Raw genomic sequence first — 20,000 nt, forward strand, 5'->3', positions numbered from 1 at the left:
GAAGGTGAGAGAGTCGTTTTCCCTCATGAGGTGTTAGAGCCATTATTACGACAAACGTTAGCTAGCCTATTATTACACACTTGTATTGGAGATCACGTTGGCCGAACTCCTGAGTTTGTGTGCCACATGGGGAATTAACTAACCAGGAAGAAGCATACTCACGACACACAAGCATTTCAAAATAAAAGCCAATTGAGTTCATTTCATTCGATTTTTCCAGCTTCATAAGTAAAATGGTGTGGTTTGCTTTAGTTCTGGCCTCCGGGCTGTATAATGCCCATGGGTCTGGTCCAGACAGACAGATAAAAACAGAAACAGAAAGATAACAGGAACATATCAGGAGATACAACATATCAGGAGAGACCAAAACTAAAAGAAAAATAAATAAATAAATATATAAATATATATATATACACATATATATATATATATATATATATATATATATATATATATATATATATATATATATATATATACATACATACATACATACATACACATGCACACATGCATATATATATATATATATATATATATATATATATATATATATATATATATAAAATAGACAATAGACAAACTTTTGTTTTAAGTTTTGGTCCGAGTGAAACATTTTATGGTAAATATAGCTGAATCGCTTGGTTTGACCAAGATATTTTACAAAATGTCTATGGAAAAAATAATGGTCCATGAAATACCTTGGTGCATATGCCTAAACCGGAAATGGGACTTTGGTTGTCTATAGAAGACACAGAGCATTAACTGACCACATTTTGGGTCAAGACATTCACACACACACACACACACACACACACACACACACACACACACACACACACACACACACACACACACACACACACACACACACACACACACACACACACACACACATTTTCCCACACTGAGGAATTGATCACTATTGATCGTGTAAATGAGATTGATTAGCTCTCGCTCTTTAGTCTTTGTCTGTATTGACGTGTGTGTGTGTGTGTGCGTACTTCTGTGCCTGTCTACTTTTCACAGCAACCGTTTTGAGGTGGTAAAGCAGGAAGTAAAGCAGGTGTAACCAATACCATTCATGATGAACAGCGGAGGATGGTTCAGGGTAAATCACAGATGAAGCAAAGGAAATCTTCCAGCGCACACCTGGATAGGATACACACGTATTCTTTATTTGGTCACATTTAAGAAAGAAGAAAGAACGAACCACGCGTTTTGCATGCTTCATCAGGTTCGCCTCATTAATGTTCATTCAAGAACACTCAAGTCATAGAATTAACCATTTATTGCATAAATGAATATAATGCATACAATTATGTTTGGTGTTGAAGGCTCCGCTCTTAGAATTAATTTAATATTTAATTTAATATTTAATTCATTTAATTCTCCCTGAACTCGGCTCAGCAGCATGCTACGCCGAGCAGGGAGAGCAAGCAGAATCCCCCATGGGAATAAAATATTCCAGATACATTTAAACCATAGAAAGTAAAAGAGGGAGCCTAAAAGCAAGACATGGAAACATGTTCATTTTTTGAGCCATGCAGACTCCAGAGCTACAATACATGATAGTATTTGATCTAAAAGGTGGAGGCTGGGGTGGAGGGGGCAAAGCGTTGCCAGCAGCCGCAACGATCAGCAAGGCGGGGAACAGATCAGTGAGTGAGAGGCTGCCATATTTAAACGGACCGCCTTGTTGTAAGAATGACTGTGATTGGAGAATTGGTTAAACGGTGAACCAAACAGAGGCTGTCAGGTGGTACAGCTGGGGCGTAGCTATGACATCATGTCTTGAATGAACTAACGCAGGCTTCATTTATTGGTTACACCTGCTTTAATTCCTGCTTTACCACCTAAAAACGGTTGCTATGAAAAGCGTCTAGAGTGCCAAAGATGCAGCCTCTTCCATGTTCAACATCCGTTATTAATATCTCCATCTACATTTTGTAAAATGCGTATAAAAATAGTTTTACTTGGTCAAAAAATCTATTCAGCTATATTTAGATCAATTCAGCTATATTTAGAATCAGGAGAGACTATATAACATTTCACTTAGGCAACAAATACAAATGTTTAATTCATTTTTGTATCTGTTTTATTTTATTTGGGTCAATGATACCGATTTAATAACATGACAGTAAATATCACTATTTATTATATTCCTGTGATATACAGATTTTTTCCCATCTAACCAAACAGTTTCAATCAACGCATCAATCTTTTCTATTGCGTAGTTGCCATGATAACCATTTTATCCTGTTTTTAATCAAAATCTACTGGATTTAACACCGACTAGTTTTGGTCTGGATGGTCTGGCTTCATTCTTCACTATATCGCACTTTGTGACAGAGTTTAAAACAATTACAATCGTTGGACAAGTGGGGGTGCTATAATTAAAGGGTAGGATTTTAATCTTTGACAGGCCATAACTGCTGCACCACCAGTCTGATTTGAATGGTTTTTGAAGTTGTGTTGGTTGTAGTGAAGTAAAAACCAGATTCAGACAGCTCACGAACTAAAGATGAGCATACTGGAGAAAGATGTATTTGGTAATCTTTATCTGTGTGTGGAACAAACTCATTGGTCCGGGGGAACAATAATATTTTCCATCATTTGTGTTCCATCAATGAAAAGACAATTTAAAGTAATTAACCATTAAGAAAGTTGAATTTTCATCTTGTGGGAAGCACTGACGTCATCATTATCAAGGGCACAGAGAGAATATCCACGCTTCAGCTGAGGAACCTTGCAAAACCGCTGAAAACTCTCAGAACAGGGACTAAGTGACGATGGAGATGATGATGAGATGGAGAGATGATGATCTGGATCTCCCAGATCTCATCCTTGATCCGTCGTTATCAAGGCGTTGAAAAACATCGTTTCCAGCTGGTGTGCTATTTATACTATTTATACCGCGTGTCGTGTCGACTTTGTAACTTTTAGACCGTCTGATTGGCTGTCACTAACGACTTTGTAACATTTAGACCGTCTGATTGGCTGTCACTAACGACTTTGTAACTTTTAGACCATCTGATTGGCTGTCACTAATGACTTTGTAACTTTTAGACCGTCTGATTGGCTGTCACTAATGACTTTGTAACTTTTAGACCGTCTGATTGGCTGTCTCCAACGACTTTGTAACTTTTAGACCGTCTGATTGGCTGTCACTAATGACTTTGTAACTTTTAGACCGTCTGATTGGCTGTCACTAATGACTTTGTAACTTTTAGAGCCAAGACAAAGCTGGTAGTTTGTGGATAATACTGCGTGGGTTTTTGCCCCAAGCTAAAGATAAAAAGACCCCAAACAGTGACAAGTATTCCGTTTCCTTCAGCTCCTCCCGGCAGGCAGAGTGAGGCAGGTTTGAGTCAAATCCTCCTACACCAAACCACACCACACACGGGCCGCCCGGGCTGATTTCTCTGGTCAGACTTGTGATAAACAGGAAAGATAAAAATAGTCAAGTCTGTGGGGAGGGAGGAAGCTCTGTCTTATCAGACACGCACCACACCGACTGACTGGACCTATCGGAGTTTTAATAAGAAAAGCAGTTTATCAGTGGAACCCAACATGGGAATGATTGGCACTACCCCATTGACACTACCCCACCAACACACACACACACACACACACACACACACACACACACACACACACACACACACACACACACACACACACACACACACACACACACACACACACACACACACACACACACAGGCTTATCTTGGGGTGTGTAATCACAACTTATACCATGGTCTGGGTGAATACTCGATTCTGATTGGCTGCAGGGTGTCCATTAAAAAGTGATAATGTACAGTTGGTAAAGTTGTTCAGCCAAATGGTCTGTTCACCATTCATATCAATGCGCTATAGTTTCAACAGTGTTATCAAGAGACCAGTTTGAGCTCTATACCCCGGTTAATATGGCACTTTTGTTACTTGAGAAAAAATTAGTCGGTCAAAGTAAGTATTTAAATCACCCCTGTGTGCTCAGTTTATCAAAAATAACTCTTATTTACAATTTTGATTTTCGTTTCGGACATTCCCTCTCCTGACAGAAGCCGGCTCTGTTCTGGTCAGCTGACAGAAGCCGGGCTCTCAGCTGTCAACTGTCAAACCCTCTGTTTACAACTTACAGCAAGCAGCAGCCAGGCGCTCTGGGAGAGCGTGCGCTGCCTCTTATCACTGATACAAATCAAGTCGGAGAGGAAAAAGACGAGATCAACAAAAAGAAAACAACGAAATGGGCAGTGAACAGCAACACGCTGAGAGACGTCCTTGTACAAAACATACCTGGACTCCAACATACTGAAAGCAGATAGTTTTCACTCTGCCTCGCGCCATTTACGTCTTATAAGACCCCGCAGACGTTAACGCAATTCCCTGGAATGCGAGTTTAAACGACCCAGTTACATGGCGTTGCATTCTTAGACATTGCCGTTTTATTTTGTATGTTGTTACATAGGCTACGATTGGCCAAATTATTAGTTAGCTTGATTCTAGAATTGTGCCAGGTGTAGAAACTAAGCAGCCATTTTATCCAATGATAACCTAATCTCGAGGGGACTATTTTGTCTCGCCGGTTCTCAACTCATATTCAAGGTTATGAAAACTAGATTTTGATTGCAAAATGCATGAAAATATAAATGAATGGTCTTGTTTTGTTTCTTTGGCAAGTGACCATGGTTTCAATTCAATTTCAATTCAATTCAATTCAATTCAATTCATTTATTGAAGAAAGAGTTTCGCAGAGACAGGTCTGAAATGCACTCTTCTTAACAACAAAGATAAAAAATGGACAAAGTGTACATACTGTAGGCTGAAAACTAAACAAGGATAAACAATTTAACTAAGTAAGTGATTCACATATCAAGCCTCAACATGGAGATGGTGACGGTCAGACAGTTTTCACTTCTTGATCATTATAGAGTCTGACTGCAGTGTGCAGGAAGGACTGCTGGAGGCGCTGTGTCCTGGCAGGTGGCATGGAGAGGGCGGTGCTGTTTCTCATTTGCCTACCAGTACATTGCAGTCTGGTTGGAGGGAGAAGATCATGTAATGGATGGGATGGACTCATCATCTCTTTTAGTAAAGTGATTGCAGCTTCCTCCCTACGATTCTTTAGAGATGGGAGGTGGGGGAGCGGCCGCGTGCCACGTCTCGAGATGATCTTAAGTGCCCTACGTTGTACTCGCTCTAACTCCTCCTCCTGTCCTTTGCTGCATCCAACCAGGAGGACGTGTCCATACTCCAGCACTGATCTGATAAGGGCAAAGTAGATCAGTAGGAGGTCATCGACTGACATGCTTGTTCTGGCCAGCACTCTCAGCAGATAGAGACGCTTTGATGCCTTGAGCACCATGTCCTGGACTTGGTGAGAGTGAGAAAGAGAGGAATCTACCTGCCAGCCTAGGTAGCGAGCAGATGGAACCACAGGCACTGCCTCTCCAGCCAGATGGTATAAGCGGGTTAATGCACGAAGCCGAGGATGGTTGCCTCGGCTTCGCCTCGGACGGTTCACGCCTCCACGTCGTCCCTTAAAAAGTGATAATGGACACCTCGTCGTGCATTAACCCTTACTTGGACGTCAGTGTTAGTGAGATTTCCTTTGATTCTTTATTAATAAGCTGCAACACTGCTGGATCTTCTCAGAAATGGTGACAGTAACTTCTCCAGATACCTTTACAGTAGTGAACACTTCTCCAGATACCTTTCAGTAGTGACCACTTCTCCAGATACCTTTACAGTGGTGACCACTTCTCCAGATACCTTTACAGTAGTGACCACTTCTCCAGATACCTTTCAGTAGTGACCACTTCTCCAGATACCTTTACAGTAGTGACCACTTCTCCAGATACCTTTCAGTAGTGACCACTTCTCCAGATACCTTTACAGTAGTGACCACTTGTCCAGATACCTTTACAGTAGTGAACACTTGTCCAGATACCTTTACAGTAGTGACCACTTGTCCAGATACCTTTACAGTAGTGAACACTTGTCCAGATACCTTTACAGTAGTGATCACTTCTCCAGATACCTTTACAGTGGTGACCACTTCTCCAGATACCTTTACAGTAGTGACCACTTCTCCAGATACCTTTACAGTAGTGACCACTTCTCCAGATACCTTTACAGTGGTGACCACTTCTCCAGATACCTTTACAGTAGTGACCACTTCTCCAGATACCTTTACAGTAGTGACCACTTCTCCAGATACCTTTACAGTAGTGACCACTTCTCCAGATACCTTTACAGTAGTGACCACTTCTCCAGATACCTTTACAGTGGTGACCACTTGTCCAGATACCTTTACAGTAGTGACCACTTCTCCAGATACCTTTACAGTAGTGACCACTTCTCCAGATACCTTCACAGTAGTGAACACATCCAACAACATGCTGTCTATGAGAGAGATTAGCTATTTTACTGGCAGAACTGATTCTGTTTTACAGGACTGTCAATTCATATGTAATGCCTACTTAACACTCCTATTTGTGTACATATTGGACTGCACATTTTCCCCTATTTTCTTTTGATCTCTGAATATTGATATGACCTATTCGCTGCATACTTACACTAAGACAAATTCCTCATAATAATGCAATCTTGCATATTGTGGCAATAAAATGCTGATTCTGATTCTGATAATGTTTTGAAGTGGAAAATTACATTGTTGCAGTACGACTGTATGGAAGATTTGCTCTCCTCCTTTACACACACACACACACACACACACACACACACACACACACACACACACACACACACACACACACACACACACACACACACACACACACACACACACACACACACCCAGTGTCATGGGTGTCATGGGTTCACTTTAGCCTGCGAAAGTGACCTAGGTTGATGTGTTTATGTTGCAATGACTGGATTGAGCATGTTTTGTGCATATGGAGTTGATACAGCATAATGCATCCTCACAGCCAACGAGAGGACTGTCCTGCGCTATCACACACCGACCTTGAGTAACCCGAGCCATGAGGACAGAACACACACACACACACACACACACACACACACACACACACACACACACACATGCAGTGTATGCTTCACAAGCACAAACACACACACACACATCTGGAGTTAACTGTCCCTTAGCCAATGCACGCCAACACACATATACACAGGCACGGGGAGCGACCAGTCCTCCCCGACGCACACGCAACATGCACGCACAACATGCATGCGTGCGCACAACATGCACACCCGCACACAACATGCACGCGCGCACACAACATGCACACGCGCACACAACATGCACACCCGCACACAACATGCACGCGCGCACACAACATGCACGCGCACACACAACATGCACGCGCACACACAACATGCACACCCGCACACAACATGCACGCGCGCACACAACATGCACGCGCGCACACAACATGCACACCCGCACACAACATGCACGCGCGCACACAACATGCACGCGCACACACAACATGCACACCCGCACACAACATGCACACCCGCACACAACATGCACGCGCGCACACAACATGCACGCGCACACACAACATGCACACCCGCACACAACATGCACACCCGCACACAACATGCACGCGCGCACACAACATGCACGCGCACACACAACATGCACACCCGCACACAACATGCACGCGCGCACACAACATGCACGCGCGCACACAACATGCACACGCGCACACAACATGCACGCGCGCACACAACATGCACACCCGCACACAACATGCACACCCGCACACAACATGCACGCGCGCACACAACATGCACACGCGCACACAACATGCACACCCGCACACAACATGCACGCGCGCACACAACATGCACACGCGCACACAACATGCACGCGCACACAACATGCACGCGCGCACACAACATGCACGCGCACACACAACATGCACGCGCGCACACAACATGCACGCGCGCACACAACATGCACGCGCACACACAACATGCACGCGCACACACAACATGCACGCGCACACAACATGCACGCGCGCACACAACATGCACGCGCACACACAACATGCACATAGAGATAGTCTGTCCTCTAGTGGGATGGGGTCTTGGGCAGCATCCTCTAGCACAGCTCGGGGGTCGCTCCGGCACACGGCATCAGCTGTGTGTTTGTGCTGTAGTGGGACCATTCTGCAGAATGTTTTTGCTGACGGTGTTTTTGTGGTTATAATTTACTTTGACGAGCGACTTGTTATTGACGATTCCTCTGTTTTTTCACTACAGTATCCACTCTTTACTTTGTTGTTAGATCAGTTGCATCGTTTTGTTGACTGAGTCCTGCGATGATTTGACAATTTTGTTATGACATTCATGCCAATACAGCAATTTGAATTGGAGAGGGAGAGAAACACACACAGAAGCACAGACTAACAAAATATTTGGAAACGCATATAGGCTAACTTTCTCCTGTGTCCCATTTACCCCCATCCCCCGACCCCCCATTTTATCCCCCATTAGTGCTAATTTTAATTTATGTATCATGGTTGCTGCTCCACCCTGTCAATCTGGGGAGAGCCGAAACTGGCTCCATGCTTCCTCCGAGACATAGTAAGAGTGTGTCTGTGAGAGAGCTAGCTTACTGTATACTCAGAGAGAGAGAGAGAGAGAGAGAGTGTGTGTCTACTGTGTGTCTGTGAGAGAGAGACACTAGCCTACAGTAGACTCAGATGAGAGAGAGAGAGAGAGAGAGAGAGAGAGAGAGTGTCTACTGTGTGTCTGTGAGAGAGAGAGACACTAGCCTACAGTAGACTCAGAGAGAGAGAGAGAGAGACACTAGCCTACAGTAGACTCAGAGGGAGAGAGAGAGAGAGAGAGAGAGAGAGAGAGAGAGAGAGAGAGAGAGAGAGAGAGAGAGAGAGAGAGAGAGTGTCTACTGTGTGTCTGTGAGAGAGAGACATAGCCTACAGTAGACTCAGAGGGAGAGAGAGAGACTCACAGTAACCTCGCGTCACCAGGCTCTCTCAGACCCCGCCCAGTAGGTGGATCGTAGGTTTTGGAGGAGGAGGAGGACGGCTTCAGAGCTGCAGTCAGACTGTCGACAGCACTTAACACACTGACACGACCACAGACCGTTAAGGACACAACACACAGACAGACAGACAGACAGACAGACAGACAGAGAGAGAGAGAGAGAGAGAGAGAGAGAGAGAGAGAGAGAGAGAGAGAGAGAGAGAGAGAGAGAGAGAGAGAGAGAGAGAGAGAGAGAGCTAGAGCTAGAGAGAGAGAGAGAGAGAGAGAGAGAGAGAGAGAGAGAGAGAGAGAGAGAGAGGAAGGAAACCTCCTCACATGCAGACAATAGACGAGCAGTGTTCTGGACGGTTGTTTACCTCGGGAAAACTACAACTGTGGGACCTATCACTCGATCTGGATTTATTTCACCAGCACTTTGGAACTTTTTAACCTAAAGCGGACCTGAGGATTACACTGGTGTTTATACTCGATAGGTTATTATTATCATTATTATTATTTTATTATTATTATTATTATTATTATTATTATAGGCTATAGAGGCTGCTGTCCTTGTTGCTGTGCCAGCCGTGATGTCCCGCCGCTGACATGTCCCGTCCGTGCAGGTGAGTGGCGACAGGACAGGAGCACAGCTGATTTTTTTATGATTAAATATATGTCATTATTATCACCTCCTTTTAAGTTAGCCTAACTAACATGAGCCTACATGTCAGCTGTCATGCCGCGCAACAGCCGCGACCGTGCGCTTTACTGCAACGCGCCGTCTTTTTTTTAAATGGAGGGGAACCGTTTAAAAATGCTTTACAGTGCTTTACCCATAATAATAATAATAATAATTGTAACAAAGTAGGCTAACTGTGGCCCTATAGGTCATTCCGTAGAGCTTGTCTGCGGCGTGGAAAAGGCGACTTTTAACGGCACTTTCTCTTGACCATCGTGGTCATCTAACAAAAACAAAAACTAGAGAAAAATACCATGATGTTATTTTACCCCTGTGGTGTCTGTGTGACTTTATTCTATAGTGTTTTAGTATCGCTATAATATTCTTATAGCCTAATGTTGGTATATGGATGTTTGTGTGGTTTGTCTTGTCGGACTTTACCGGTGTTGTGTCGAAAGAGTGATTCTTTGCCAACAGCGCACCGGCTTCGGCTTTGCGACCTGGCTGGCTGTCAGTGACTGTCAGTTATCCACGCATCAGTGTAACGGCGTGTGTAGGCTATATAGGCTGGTTCATGGTCACTGTAGTAGGGTATACTAGGCTACAGGCGGGGTGCTGCACGGCCGGGTGTGTTTTGGGTCCAGGGTGCGGAGGATAAACTCACTGAAACTCTGCGTTTGCCTGCTGGTGCACGTTTTTAGGCTGACGGCAGTCATGGGAGGAATCAGGAAGATAATAACCTTAGTTTCAAAGTGAGATGAGGCCATTTCCTGGCTCTTTTTAAGGATGAAATGCTTAATTCTGAGCATATGTAACGGTTGTTAGTATTGGATGTTTGTTTGCCTTGTGATCAACACATCACAGACTGATAGGTCACAGAGTTTACCCATGCGTCTTTTAAATTACCTCTGCTCTATAGCCTACATAGCCTACAGAGCAGATTATAGTAGGCTATCTGCATTAACAACCGGCGGGGAGTGCAGGCGTTGTGTAGGACATTTAAATAGCCTATATAGGCAATTTTTTTTTCTTTTTCTCCAGTTTCAATAGTAACGTTATAGGAAACACCGCTTCCTGAAGTGCATACGCGGGCTCGCCTGTGGGTGGCGTCACTGCACCACGGGGTCAGATCGCAGTGCAGGAGAGCTCTGTGCTTGAACAGACTGTCTGTCCGTGACAGGCAGCTGTCTTTATACTTACAGTCTACCTAAATCGAAGAATAGAAGATTGAGCATATTAGAAAGAATGTAGCCTACAGAGTAGGCGATAAACTTTATTTTCTTGAAAATATCTGTTAGTGTGCAAAAATAGTAGGTAATCACCGATTGGTTGTGTGCTGCTGGGGGCGGGGCTTTGGCTAGGGGTCTGGACTGGCAGACGGATCATTCTCAGACGACAGTGTCTGTGAGCAGCAGCAGCAGACGGCTCTGCTTTAGAGCTGTGTCGTGTGTGTGTGTGTGTGTGTGTGTGTGTGTGTGTGTGTGTGTGTGTGTGTGTGTGTGTGTGTGTGTGTGTGTGTGTGTGTGTGTGTGTGTGTGTGTGTGTGTGTGTGTGTGTGTGTGTGTGTGTGCGTGCGTGCGTGCGTGCGTGCGTGCGTGCGTGCGTGCGTGCGTGTGTGTGTGTGTGTGTTTAAACATGACGAGAGGAAACGGTAGAAAGTCCTTTATAGTTGCACGTCGTGTGGGAGACTTTTGGAGGCGTTTAGAATCGCTACTGCCAATATGACATTTGGCGACATGATGGCAATAAATACACGGGACTTATATAGCGCTTCTCAAGGACTTAAAGATGTGTCCTCGTCGTGTTTATTTCTACACTAAACCCGCAAGAGTTTTCCCTCGGCTGGTAGAGGACCGTCGTCGCGTCCAGTCAGAGCGCGGCTGTTACCACTGCCCCCTGATCCGTGCGTAAAAGCGCGTAAAAAGCAAAACATTGATAGCCTATTCAAAATCCCAAACGCCGTATGACCGTTGAACAGGCGCGTGTAGGCTGTTACAGTCGGTTTATTATGGGTCAATTTGGCACAGAGGAAAGGCTAGATTGCCGCTGGGACTCCGAGCGCATGCTGCGGAGGGAAGTGTAGTTTGGTCTGGAGAAATACCTACAAGGAAGCGCTCCGAAAAATATCCGTCTATAGATTTTTTTTAATCAAATCTACTGAGTCTCGACGACAACGGCAAATGTGCCAACAGTGTCAGATCATTCCGGTGCCAGTCAACGTGTTTAAAGAAACTTCTTGAATGTTGACATACACAAGGGAGTGATGTATTCTGGCTTAATTGATTCAAGGTAGCCTGCCTGACACTCTAAAAATCTCGCAGCCGTGGAAATGTCCCATCGGACGGAATAGTCTATCTATAGGGTTGCCACGGACAGGTGTCATGCCGAGTTTTGCACCCCCGCTGAGAATTGCATCCCCACCTTCCGGGAGCATATTGTAATGATTTATACGAAAACTTAACTGTTTAAAAATGATATAATTGTCTGGGTAGACGTGGTCTCCAGGCCAGGGGGTCTGTCCTGGCTCGTGGATACCGACTTTGATGCATTAGATCCGCGTGGAGGTGACTTCCATGCTTGGGAATCTCTTCTGGGTCATGGAAGCCGACTTTGGTGCTTAAAATCCGGGTACAGAGGACCTCGAGACCTGGGGATCTCTCCTGGCTTTATGGAGGGGGGTGCAAATCTCTGCGGTTTGTACCTGCCGAGATTTGCAGCCCTGTTTTTAAGTTAAAACAGCCCCAAAATATGGTGGGGGTGCAATTCTCGGCGGGGGTGCAAAACTCGGCATGACACCGGGTCCTTTGAAATCCTTGAAAGTTTGTGAATTTGAGAGGGGGAAAACAGCAGGCCTTGAAGTGAACGTTTTTGAATATAGGCTACCTAACTACCGTATAGACATGGGTCCTTAAAAAAGTGCTTGCATTTATATTATATATTGTGTGCAAGAATGACGAGCATAGCAAGAAGAACTTTTTAATGTGTGACACAGCACAGCTGAGAAGTGTTCACACATTCAAGCCTCTCTTTTGAATTGTTTTCTGTGAGCTTCTGTAAAGCTGCTATTTCTCATAAAAATGATCCGTGTTATGTGTTGGGGGTAACCCATTACAAAAGTAACATATTACATGTAATATATTACTTTTAGCAGTAACTCAGTAATATAACTTATTACTTATAGGATTTTAGTAATATTATACCAGTTACTTTGTCAAGTAACTCAAGTTACAAATTGAGTTACATTTTATTAAATCAAAGCCCATATTTAAAAAAAAATACAAGTGTTTTTATGCAAATAAGCACAATAGATGACAATAACAAAGGAAAATAATAACATTTAGAATTTTGGATTGTTTAAACTGACTTCAAGGCGGTTGAAATTATTTTTTGGGATGGTTCCGGGGCGGCGATGTCGTTCTGCTGCTGCTGTTGTTTTGGTAAAAGTAATGCAAAAGTAGTGTAATAAGTAACGAGTTACTCTACACAGAAAGTAATATTGTAAAGTAACTTATTACTTTCAAATGAAAGTAACTAGTAATATGTAGTATATTACATTTTGAAAGTAACTTGCCCAACACTGGTTATAACATGAATTAACCTTGTATTGATCCGTCTCAAACTATATGCTGTGTTGGGTCCCTGAATTTGAGGGAATTGGTCCTGGAAAGTCCTTAAATTAAATGTTTAAGGAACCAGAAGTGTGTTCAGATAGACAGTTTGTGTGTGTGACCCAGTTGAAGTTCCTCCAGCCCTCATGCCTTGCTGTTGTTTCTCCCTCTCTGAGTCCAACACGCTCGTGCTGTGCTGCGATCGGCAGCTGCCAAACAATGGAGGAACCCTGCACTGCTGCCTATAAGCGCGCACACAGCAACCAGTAAAACACACGTGTGCCATGAGTGAGTTAGATCAGTGCTTCTCAATTTGGGCATGGGTTTCATACACGTTCTGTAATCAAATATCTAAAGGCAAAAATGGTATCAAATGGGCGACCGTCGTCTCCAGAAATTTGTCTAAGTTTAGGGGGACCTCGACGTGAAAACGTTTCAGACCCATGGAGTTAGATTATTGTTATGTCACATGTAACACCAACTTTCAGGCAGTAGTTAATCTGTCTTTTGTAATAGAGGAGACAGGTGACTCTTTTAGCGGACCGTCTACTCTCTTATAAGAGTCCCGGGGACGTCCCTTTATTAATAAAGTCGTTTGTAAGTGAGGGACTGTGTGGGCGGAATCCTCTCTTCTCTGGCCTATATGGACCTCTCCTCCAAAGCATCTGTCCACAAGAACCTGAAGGTGTCCATTCGCTTCTATTGCCAAGTTGTTTCAAGATTCCAGATTCCAGATTTTTATTGTCACTCCGTAGTACAAGTATCACGTGTGAAATTCTTGTGCTGTAGGCTCCGTTACAACATCGTGCAAATAACAGTATAACAGTGCAAAAACAGGGCATATAGATGCAGTAAAACCAGAGAACAACAAGCAATAACAGTAAACTTTTCCTTTTCTTTTCTAGCGTAGACACCTTAAAAACATGATTAAACATTCTGTTTGCACAGGTGCAAATAACATAGGCATAATTATCATATGTAATGGTAGCAGCTGCTACATTGTTTGGTCTATATAACATGTCAGAAAGTGGTGAAGAATGTTGATCATTGTTTCCCAAAGCCCAAGCTGATGTCCTCAAATGTCTTGTTTTGTCCCCAACCCAAAGATATTCCGTTTACTGTCATAGATGAGTAAAAAAACAACAACAAAAAAACAGAAAATATTCACATTTAAGTGATTTTGAGAATTGAGACTTTTTTCTTAAAAGATGACATAAAACGATTCATCGATTATCAAAACAGATGTGCCGATTCATTTTCTGCCGATCGGCTAATTGATAGTTGCAGCTCTAACGGTGCGGCTCTGTCCATTCAACAGACCACAAAACCGGTCCCATGGCTCGTCCACGGTAACGCAGGAGGGCGGAGGACAGTCGCTTCCCGGTGGAGCCGCAGCGCGGGCCTCCCGATCAAAACACACCGGAGCAGAGGGGGCCCCCCCGTCCCGGGGCAGACTCGAACCCCCGGCCTCCCCCGGCAGCTTGCCCGGCCAGTCCCGCTCTGTGCTGCGCCAGCGCTCGCGGCTCTCCAGCGGATACTCCTCGTTAGACGGAGACTCGTCGCCGATGGCAGACAAGGCCACGCAGACCCCCAGCCCCTCCTGCCAGGCGGTCACACACGCACTGCAGCACCTTGCCCAGGAGGGGGCGCCCCAGGGAGCCGAGCAGCTGCTGCACGGTGAGCAGGAACTCAGCACAGCAAGCACACAACCAGTGATTTTGAGGGGGGAAAAACAAAAAACAGTCAGCATTGTTAAAAACACAAACACATACACACACTAACATACTAATAATACATTGAATATCACATATTTTACATGCATGAAAACACTGTGAGGTAAACGACCCTCAGTTTCATAAAATAAGAATTAGATATATGGAAAAGGAAGAAGGCAGTAACTGCACTGCAGGTTGAAAGCAGGGTACGGTAGGGTTGAGTACCGAAACCCGGGTACCACTATGGTACCGGTACATTTACAACCGGTGCGTACTGGACCGAATTGCAACGCAGATTTAGATGTCATGCCCGACCTGCTTGGAACACACGCTGAGTCAGCACGCCACTTGAAATCCTCTTTAAATATAAAAAAGTATCGGTTCATGCACCGCTTAGGCACCGGTACCGTTTTTAAAAGTATCGCTCGCTTGGGCACTGGTATCGGGAACAATACGAAACGATGCCCATCCCTATAACCTCTTGCGTGTGGCTGTCAAGTCAGACGGGGACAGGAGGACAAAGAAAACCACGTCTTCTCTGCGGTTTGTTGCAAAATGCTAAAGTCAAACAACAGCAGCAGTAGCGAGCACATTTCAAAATTGAAGTCAATCAAGGTGCAGGGCCAAGGTACTCAATGCTGATGAAGGCTATCTGCTGAAAAAACGCGTTCGTTGTGCTGCTGTACAAGCTAAGTATTCAAAATGCCTAAAGGGCCTTTTTGAGTGCTGGCCTTCTTTCTCTTTTGCAAAATGCTAAAGAACACGGATAGTAGAGAGAAAACAAGACAGAATGAGCACATCACAAACTCCTATATATGGGGCCAGTGGTACTGTATGTGTGTGTGTGTGTGTGTGTGTGTGTGTGTGTGTGTGTGTGTGTGTGTGTGTGTGTGTGTGTGTGTGTGTGTGTGTGTGTGTGTGTGTGTGTGTGTGTGTGTGTGTGTTTGTGTCTGTGTGTGTGTGTGTGTGTGTGTGTGTGTGTGTGTTTCTGTGTGTGTGTATTTCTATACTTAGTGGTTCTCAAACTTTGTTCACGTCAAGGACCTAACTAACAATACAAATTAAACCACCCATCTGATAAGACTTTTTGCTTGAATAGAGGTTTTATTACACAAGGTCGTGTTAATGCAACGTGGTGCAACAGGAAGTCAAGAGGCGCGGTCGGCAGCAGAAGGAAATCCCTTTCCGCTCCCTGCAAGCTCTGCCATTGGCTCCAACCGACCGGCTCCGCCCATTAATGCATTTCTCTTCCGCTCCCTGCGTGTCGCTCTCAAATCCGTCCGTCGCTATGAAACAACAATAACAACTCTAGCTCATTGCTAGTAGCAAGTAGCAACTTGCTACTTGCTACTTGCTACTTGCTACTCCACCCTCTGCCGATCTGGGGAGAGCCGAAACTGGCTCCATGCTTCCTCCGAGACATGGGCAGTTAGCCAGCCGCTTCTTTTCACCTGACAGGGGAAGCTTCACCGGTAGGACATAGCACGTGGGAGGTTCACGCTATTCCAACCAGTTCCCCTCCCTCCGAACAGGCGCCCCTAACGACCAGAGGAGGAACCACATCAGCAACCAGGATATTGCATGTTTTGGTGAAGGGGGTTCCTATATGAAGGAAACCCCCGGGAGGCACGGGGAGAACATGCAAACTCCACACAGAAAGGCACCTTTTGACGACCCTACCCGGGCGGCGGGCACTCGAGGACATGCGGACGGGCACGCACTCCTTCAGCGCTCACAGCGTCCCAGGTGGGAATCGAACCCAGGACCTTTGAGCTGTGAGGCGACAGCGCTTACTACTGCACCACCGTACCCCCCGAAAATGGTCACTTTTGACTACACACTGGTCACGTTCACTTGCGCAGCATGCGTGCGAGCGCTGTTACACCCGTTTTGACGGAGCCTGCCCACAGATTTTCGATGCAAGTGGAAAGTCTGTCTCGAGAGATGAATTATGGATAGAATTATAGTGAAGATGCATTATTCCCCTTGCTGGGGACCCCCTGGAACCCCCTCGAGAACCTCACTTTGAGAACCCCTGCTTAAGAGGACCCAATGTCCTCACGAGAATAGAACGATGAGGACAATGTGACAGATTGTTCTGGCAGCCCGCCTCACATGGAAGAGCGGAACAGAAGCGTGTGCGGGCTGGTGCTCGCCCAACCAAAACATATGAAGCTGAGAAATGCACTGAGTCATCTCCTGACAGGAGAGAGGAGCACCATGTTGATGCTGATGACGTACGAGATGATTCATAACGCTCTGTCACTTCTGCCATGATTAAAGCTTTGTAGGAGACGCCAACCAATATGAAACAGGCACTAGTATCAGTTAATTCACTGTTCATATCTTACACATGAATGAGCAAACCTACGCGCGCGCGTGCGTGTGTGTGTGTGTGTGTGTGATCCATTTTCCTCTGACACCATCAGCCTGACAGCATTCATATTTGGCACAAGCACCGGTGACAGGTCCGGATTTCTTTAATTACTGAATTGGCCGACTGAATGGGCAAAAATGACTTAGTGGACAAAATGAGTCAACACGGGTTCAGCACCACGGAGACCTCCATTCGTTATCTACTGATAGAGCACGCCTGAGCAGAGCAGGCAAGTGGACTATGAAAGAGAGGAGAGGCTGCATGCCACCTCTGTGAGCGAGGCCTGACTAAATGACTAATAAGCGATTGTGTGCTCCAACGGGTCCAGGAAGCTTCCATCACAGTTTGTGTTGTTGGCTTTGATATAGGAAGCTTTCATCACAGTTTGTGTTGTCAGCTTTGATATAGGAAGCTTTCATCACAGTTTGTGTTGTCGGCTTTGATATAGGAAGCTTTCATCACAGTTTGTGTTGTTGGCTTTGATATAGGAAGCTTTCATCACAGTTTGTGTTGTCAGCTTTGATATAGGAAGCTTTCATCACAGTTTGTGTTGTCAGCTTTGATATAGGAAGCTTTCATCACAGTTTGTGTTGTTGGCTTTGATATAGGAAGCTTTCATCACAGTTTGTGTTGTTGGCTCTGATATAGGAAGCTTTCATCACGGTTTGTGTTGTCAGCTTTGATATAGGAAGCTTTCATCACAGTTTGTGTTGTTGGCTCTGATATAGGAAGCTTTCATCACAGTTTGTGTTGTCGGCTTTGATATAGGAAGCTTTCATCACAGTTTGTGTTGTCAGCTTTGATATAGGAAGCTTTCACCACAGTTTGTGTTGTCAGCTTTGATATAGGAAGCTTTCATCACAGTTTGTGTTGTCAGCTTTGATATAGGAAGCTTTCATCACAGTTTGTGTTGTTGGCTTTGATATAGGAAGCTTTCATCACAGTTTGTGTTGTCGGCTTTGATATAGGAAGCTTTCATCACAGTTTGTGTTGTTGGCTTTGATATAGGAAGCTTTCATCACAGTTTGTGTTGTTGGCTTTGATATAGGAAGCTTTCATCACAGTTTGTGTTGTCAGCTTTGATATAGGAAGCTTTCATCACAGTTTGTGTTGTTGGCTTTGATATAGGAAGCTTTCATCACAGTTTGTGTTGTTGGCTTTGATATAGGAAGCTTTCATCACAGTTTGTGTTGTTGGCTTTGATATAGGAAGCTTTCATCACAGTTTGTGTTGTTGGCTTTGATATAGGAAGCTTTCAGCACAGTTTGTGTTGTCGGCTTTGATATAGGAAGCTTTCATCACAGTTTGTGTTGTTGGCTTTGATATAGGAAGCTTTCATCACAGTTTGTGTTGTTGGCTTTGATATAGGAAGCTTTCACCACAGTTTGTGTTGTCAGCTTTGATATAGGAAGCTTTCATCACAGTTTGTGTTGTTGGCTTTGATATAGGAAGCTTTCATCATGGTTTGTGTTGTTGGCTTTGATATAGGAAGCTTTCATCACAGTTTGTGTTGTTGGCTTTGATATAGGAAGCTTTCATCACAGTTTGTGTTGTTGGCTTTGGTATAGGAAGCTTTCAGCACAGTTTGTGTTGTCAGCTTTGATATAGGAAGCTTTCATCACAGTTTGTGTTGTTGGCTTTGATATAGGAAGCTTTCATCACAGTTTGTGTTGTCAGCTTTGATATAGGAAGCTTTCATCACAGTTTGTGTTGTTGGCTTTGATATAGGAAGCTTTCATCACAGTTTGTGTTGTTGACTTTGATATAGGAAGCTTTCATCACAGTTTGTGTTGTTGGCTCTGATATAGGAAGCTTTCATCACAGTTTGTGTTGTTGGCTTTGATATAGGAAGCTTTCATCACTGTTTGTGTTGTCAGCTTTGATATAGGAAGCTTTCATCACAGTTTGTGTTGTTGGCTTTGATATAGGAAGTTTTCATCACAGTTTGTGTTGTTGGCTCTGATATAGGAAGCTTTCATCACAGTTTGTGTTGTTGGCTTTGATATAGGAAGCTTTCATCACAGTTTGTGTTGTCGGCTTTGATATAGGAAGCTTTCATCACAGTTTGTGTTGTTGGCTTTGATATAGGAAGCTTTCATCACAGTTTGTGTTGTTGGCTTTGATATAGGAAGCTTTCATCACAGTTTGTGTTGTTGGCTTTGATATAGGAAGCTTTCATCACAGTTTGTGTTGTTGGCTTTGATATAGGAAGCTTTCATCACAGTTTGTGTTGTCAGCTTTGATATAGGAAGCTTTCATCACAGTTTGTGTTGTCAGCTTTGATATAGGAAGCTTTCATCACAGTTTGTGTTGTCGGCTTTGATATAGGAAGCTTTCATCACAGTTTGTGTTGTTGGCTTTGATATAGGAAGCTTTCATCACAGTTTGTGTTGTCAGCTTTGATATAGGAAGCTTTCATCACAGTTTGTGTTGTCAGCTTTGATATAGGAAGCTTTCATCACAGTTTGTGTTGTTGGCTCTGATATAGGACGCTTTCATCACAGTTTGTGTTGTTGGCTTTGATATAGGAAGCTTTCATCACAGTTTGTGTTGTTGGCTTTGATATAGGAAGCTTTCATCACAGTTTGTGTTGTTGGCTCTGATATAGGAAGCTTTCATCACAGTTTGTGTTG

General features: G+C 44.2%; 1 protein-coding gene across 1 annotated transcript in view; it reads left to right on the forward strand.

The window, feature by feature from the left end:
• Positions 1-9,594: 9,594 nt before the first annotated feature.
• The window catches only part of LOC310789158 (uncharacterized protein), a gene marked incomplete at both ends in the record, with an annotated part of 16,797 nt that continues 6,391 nt past the window's right edge, over positions 9,595-20,000 (forward strand). Inside the window, 2 exons of the mRNA XM_083650746.1 lie at positions 9,595-9,611; positions 14,594-14,952. Of these exons, the coding sequence (XP_083506872.1) occupies positions 9,595-9,611; positions 14,594-14,952 (376 nt within the window). The remainder of the gene's footprint in view (positions 9,612-14,593; positions 14,953-20,000) is intronic.

This window comes from Poromitra crassiceps, assembly GCF_964638095.1.
Source record: "Poromitra crassiceps genome assembly, chromosome: 14".
Taxonomy (NCBI): domain Eukaryota; kingdom Metazoa; phylum Chordata; class Actinopteri; order Beryciformes; family Melamphaidae; genus Poromitra; species Poromitra crassiceps.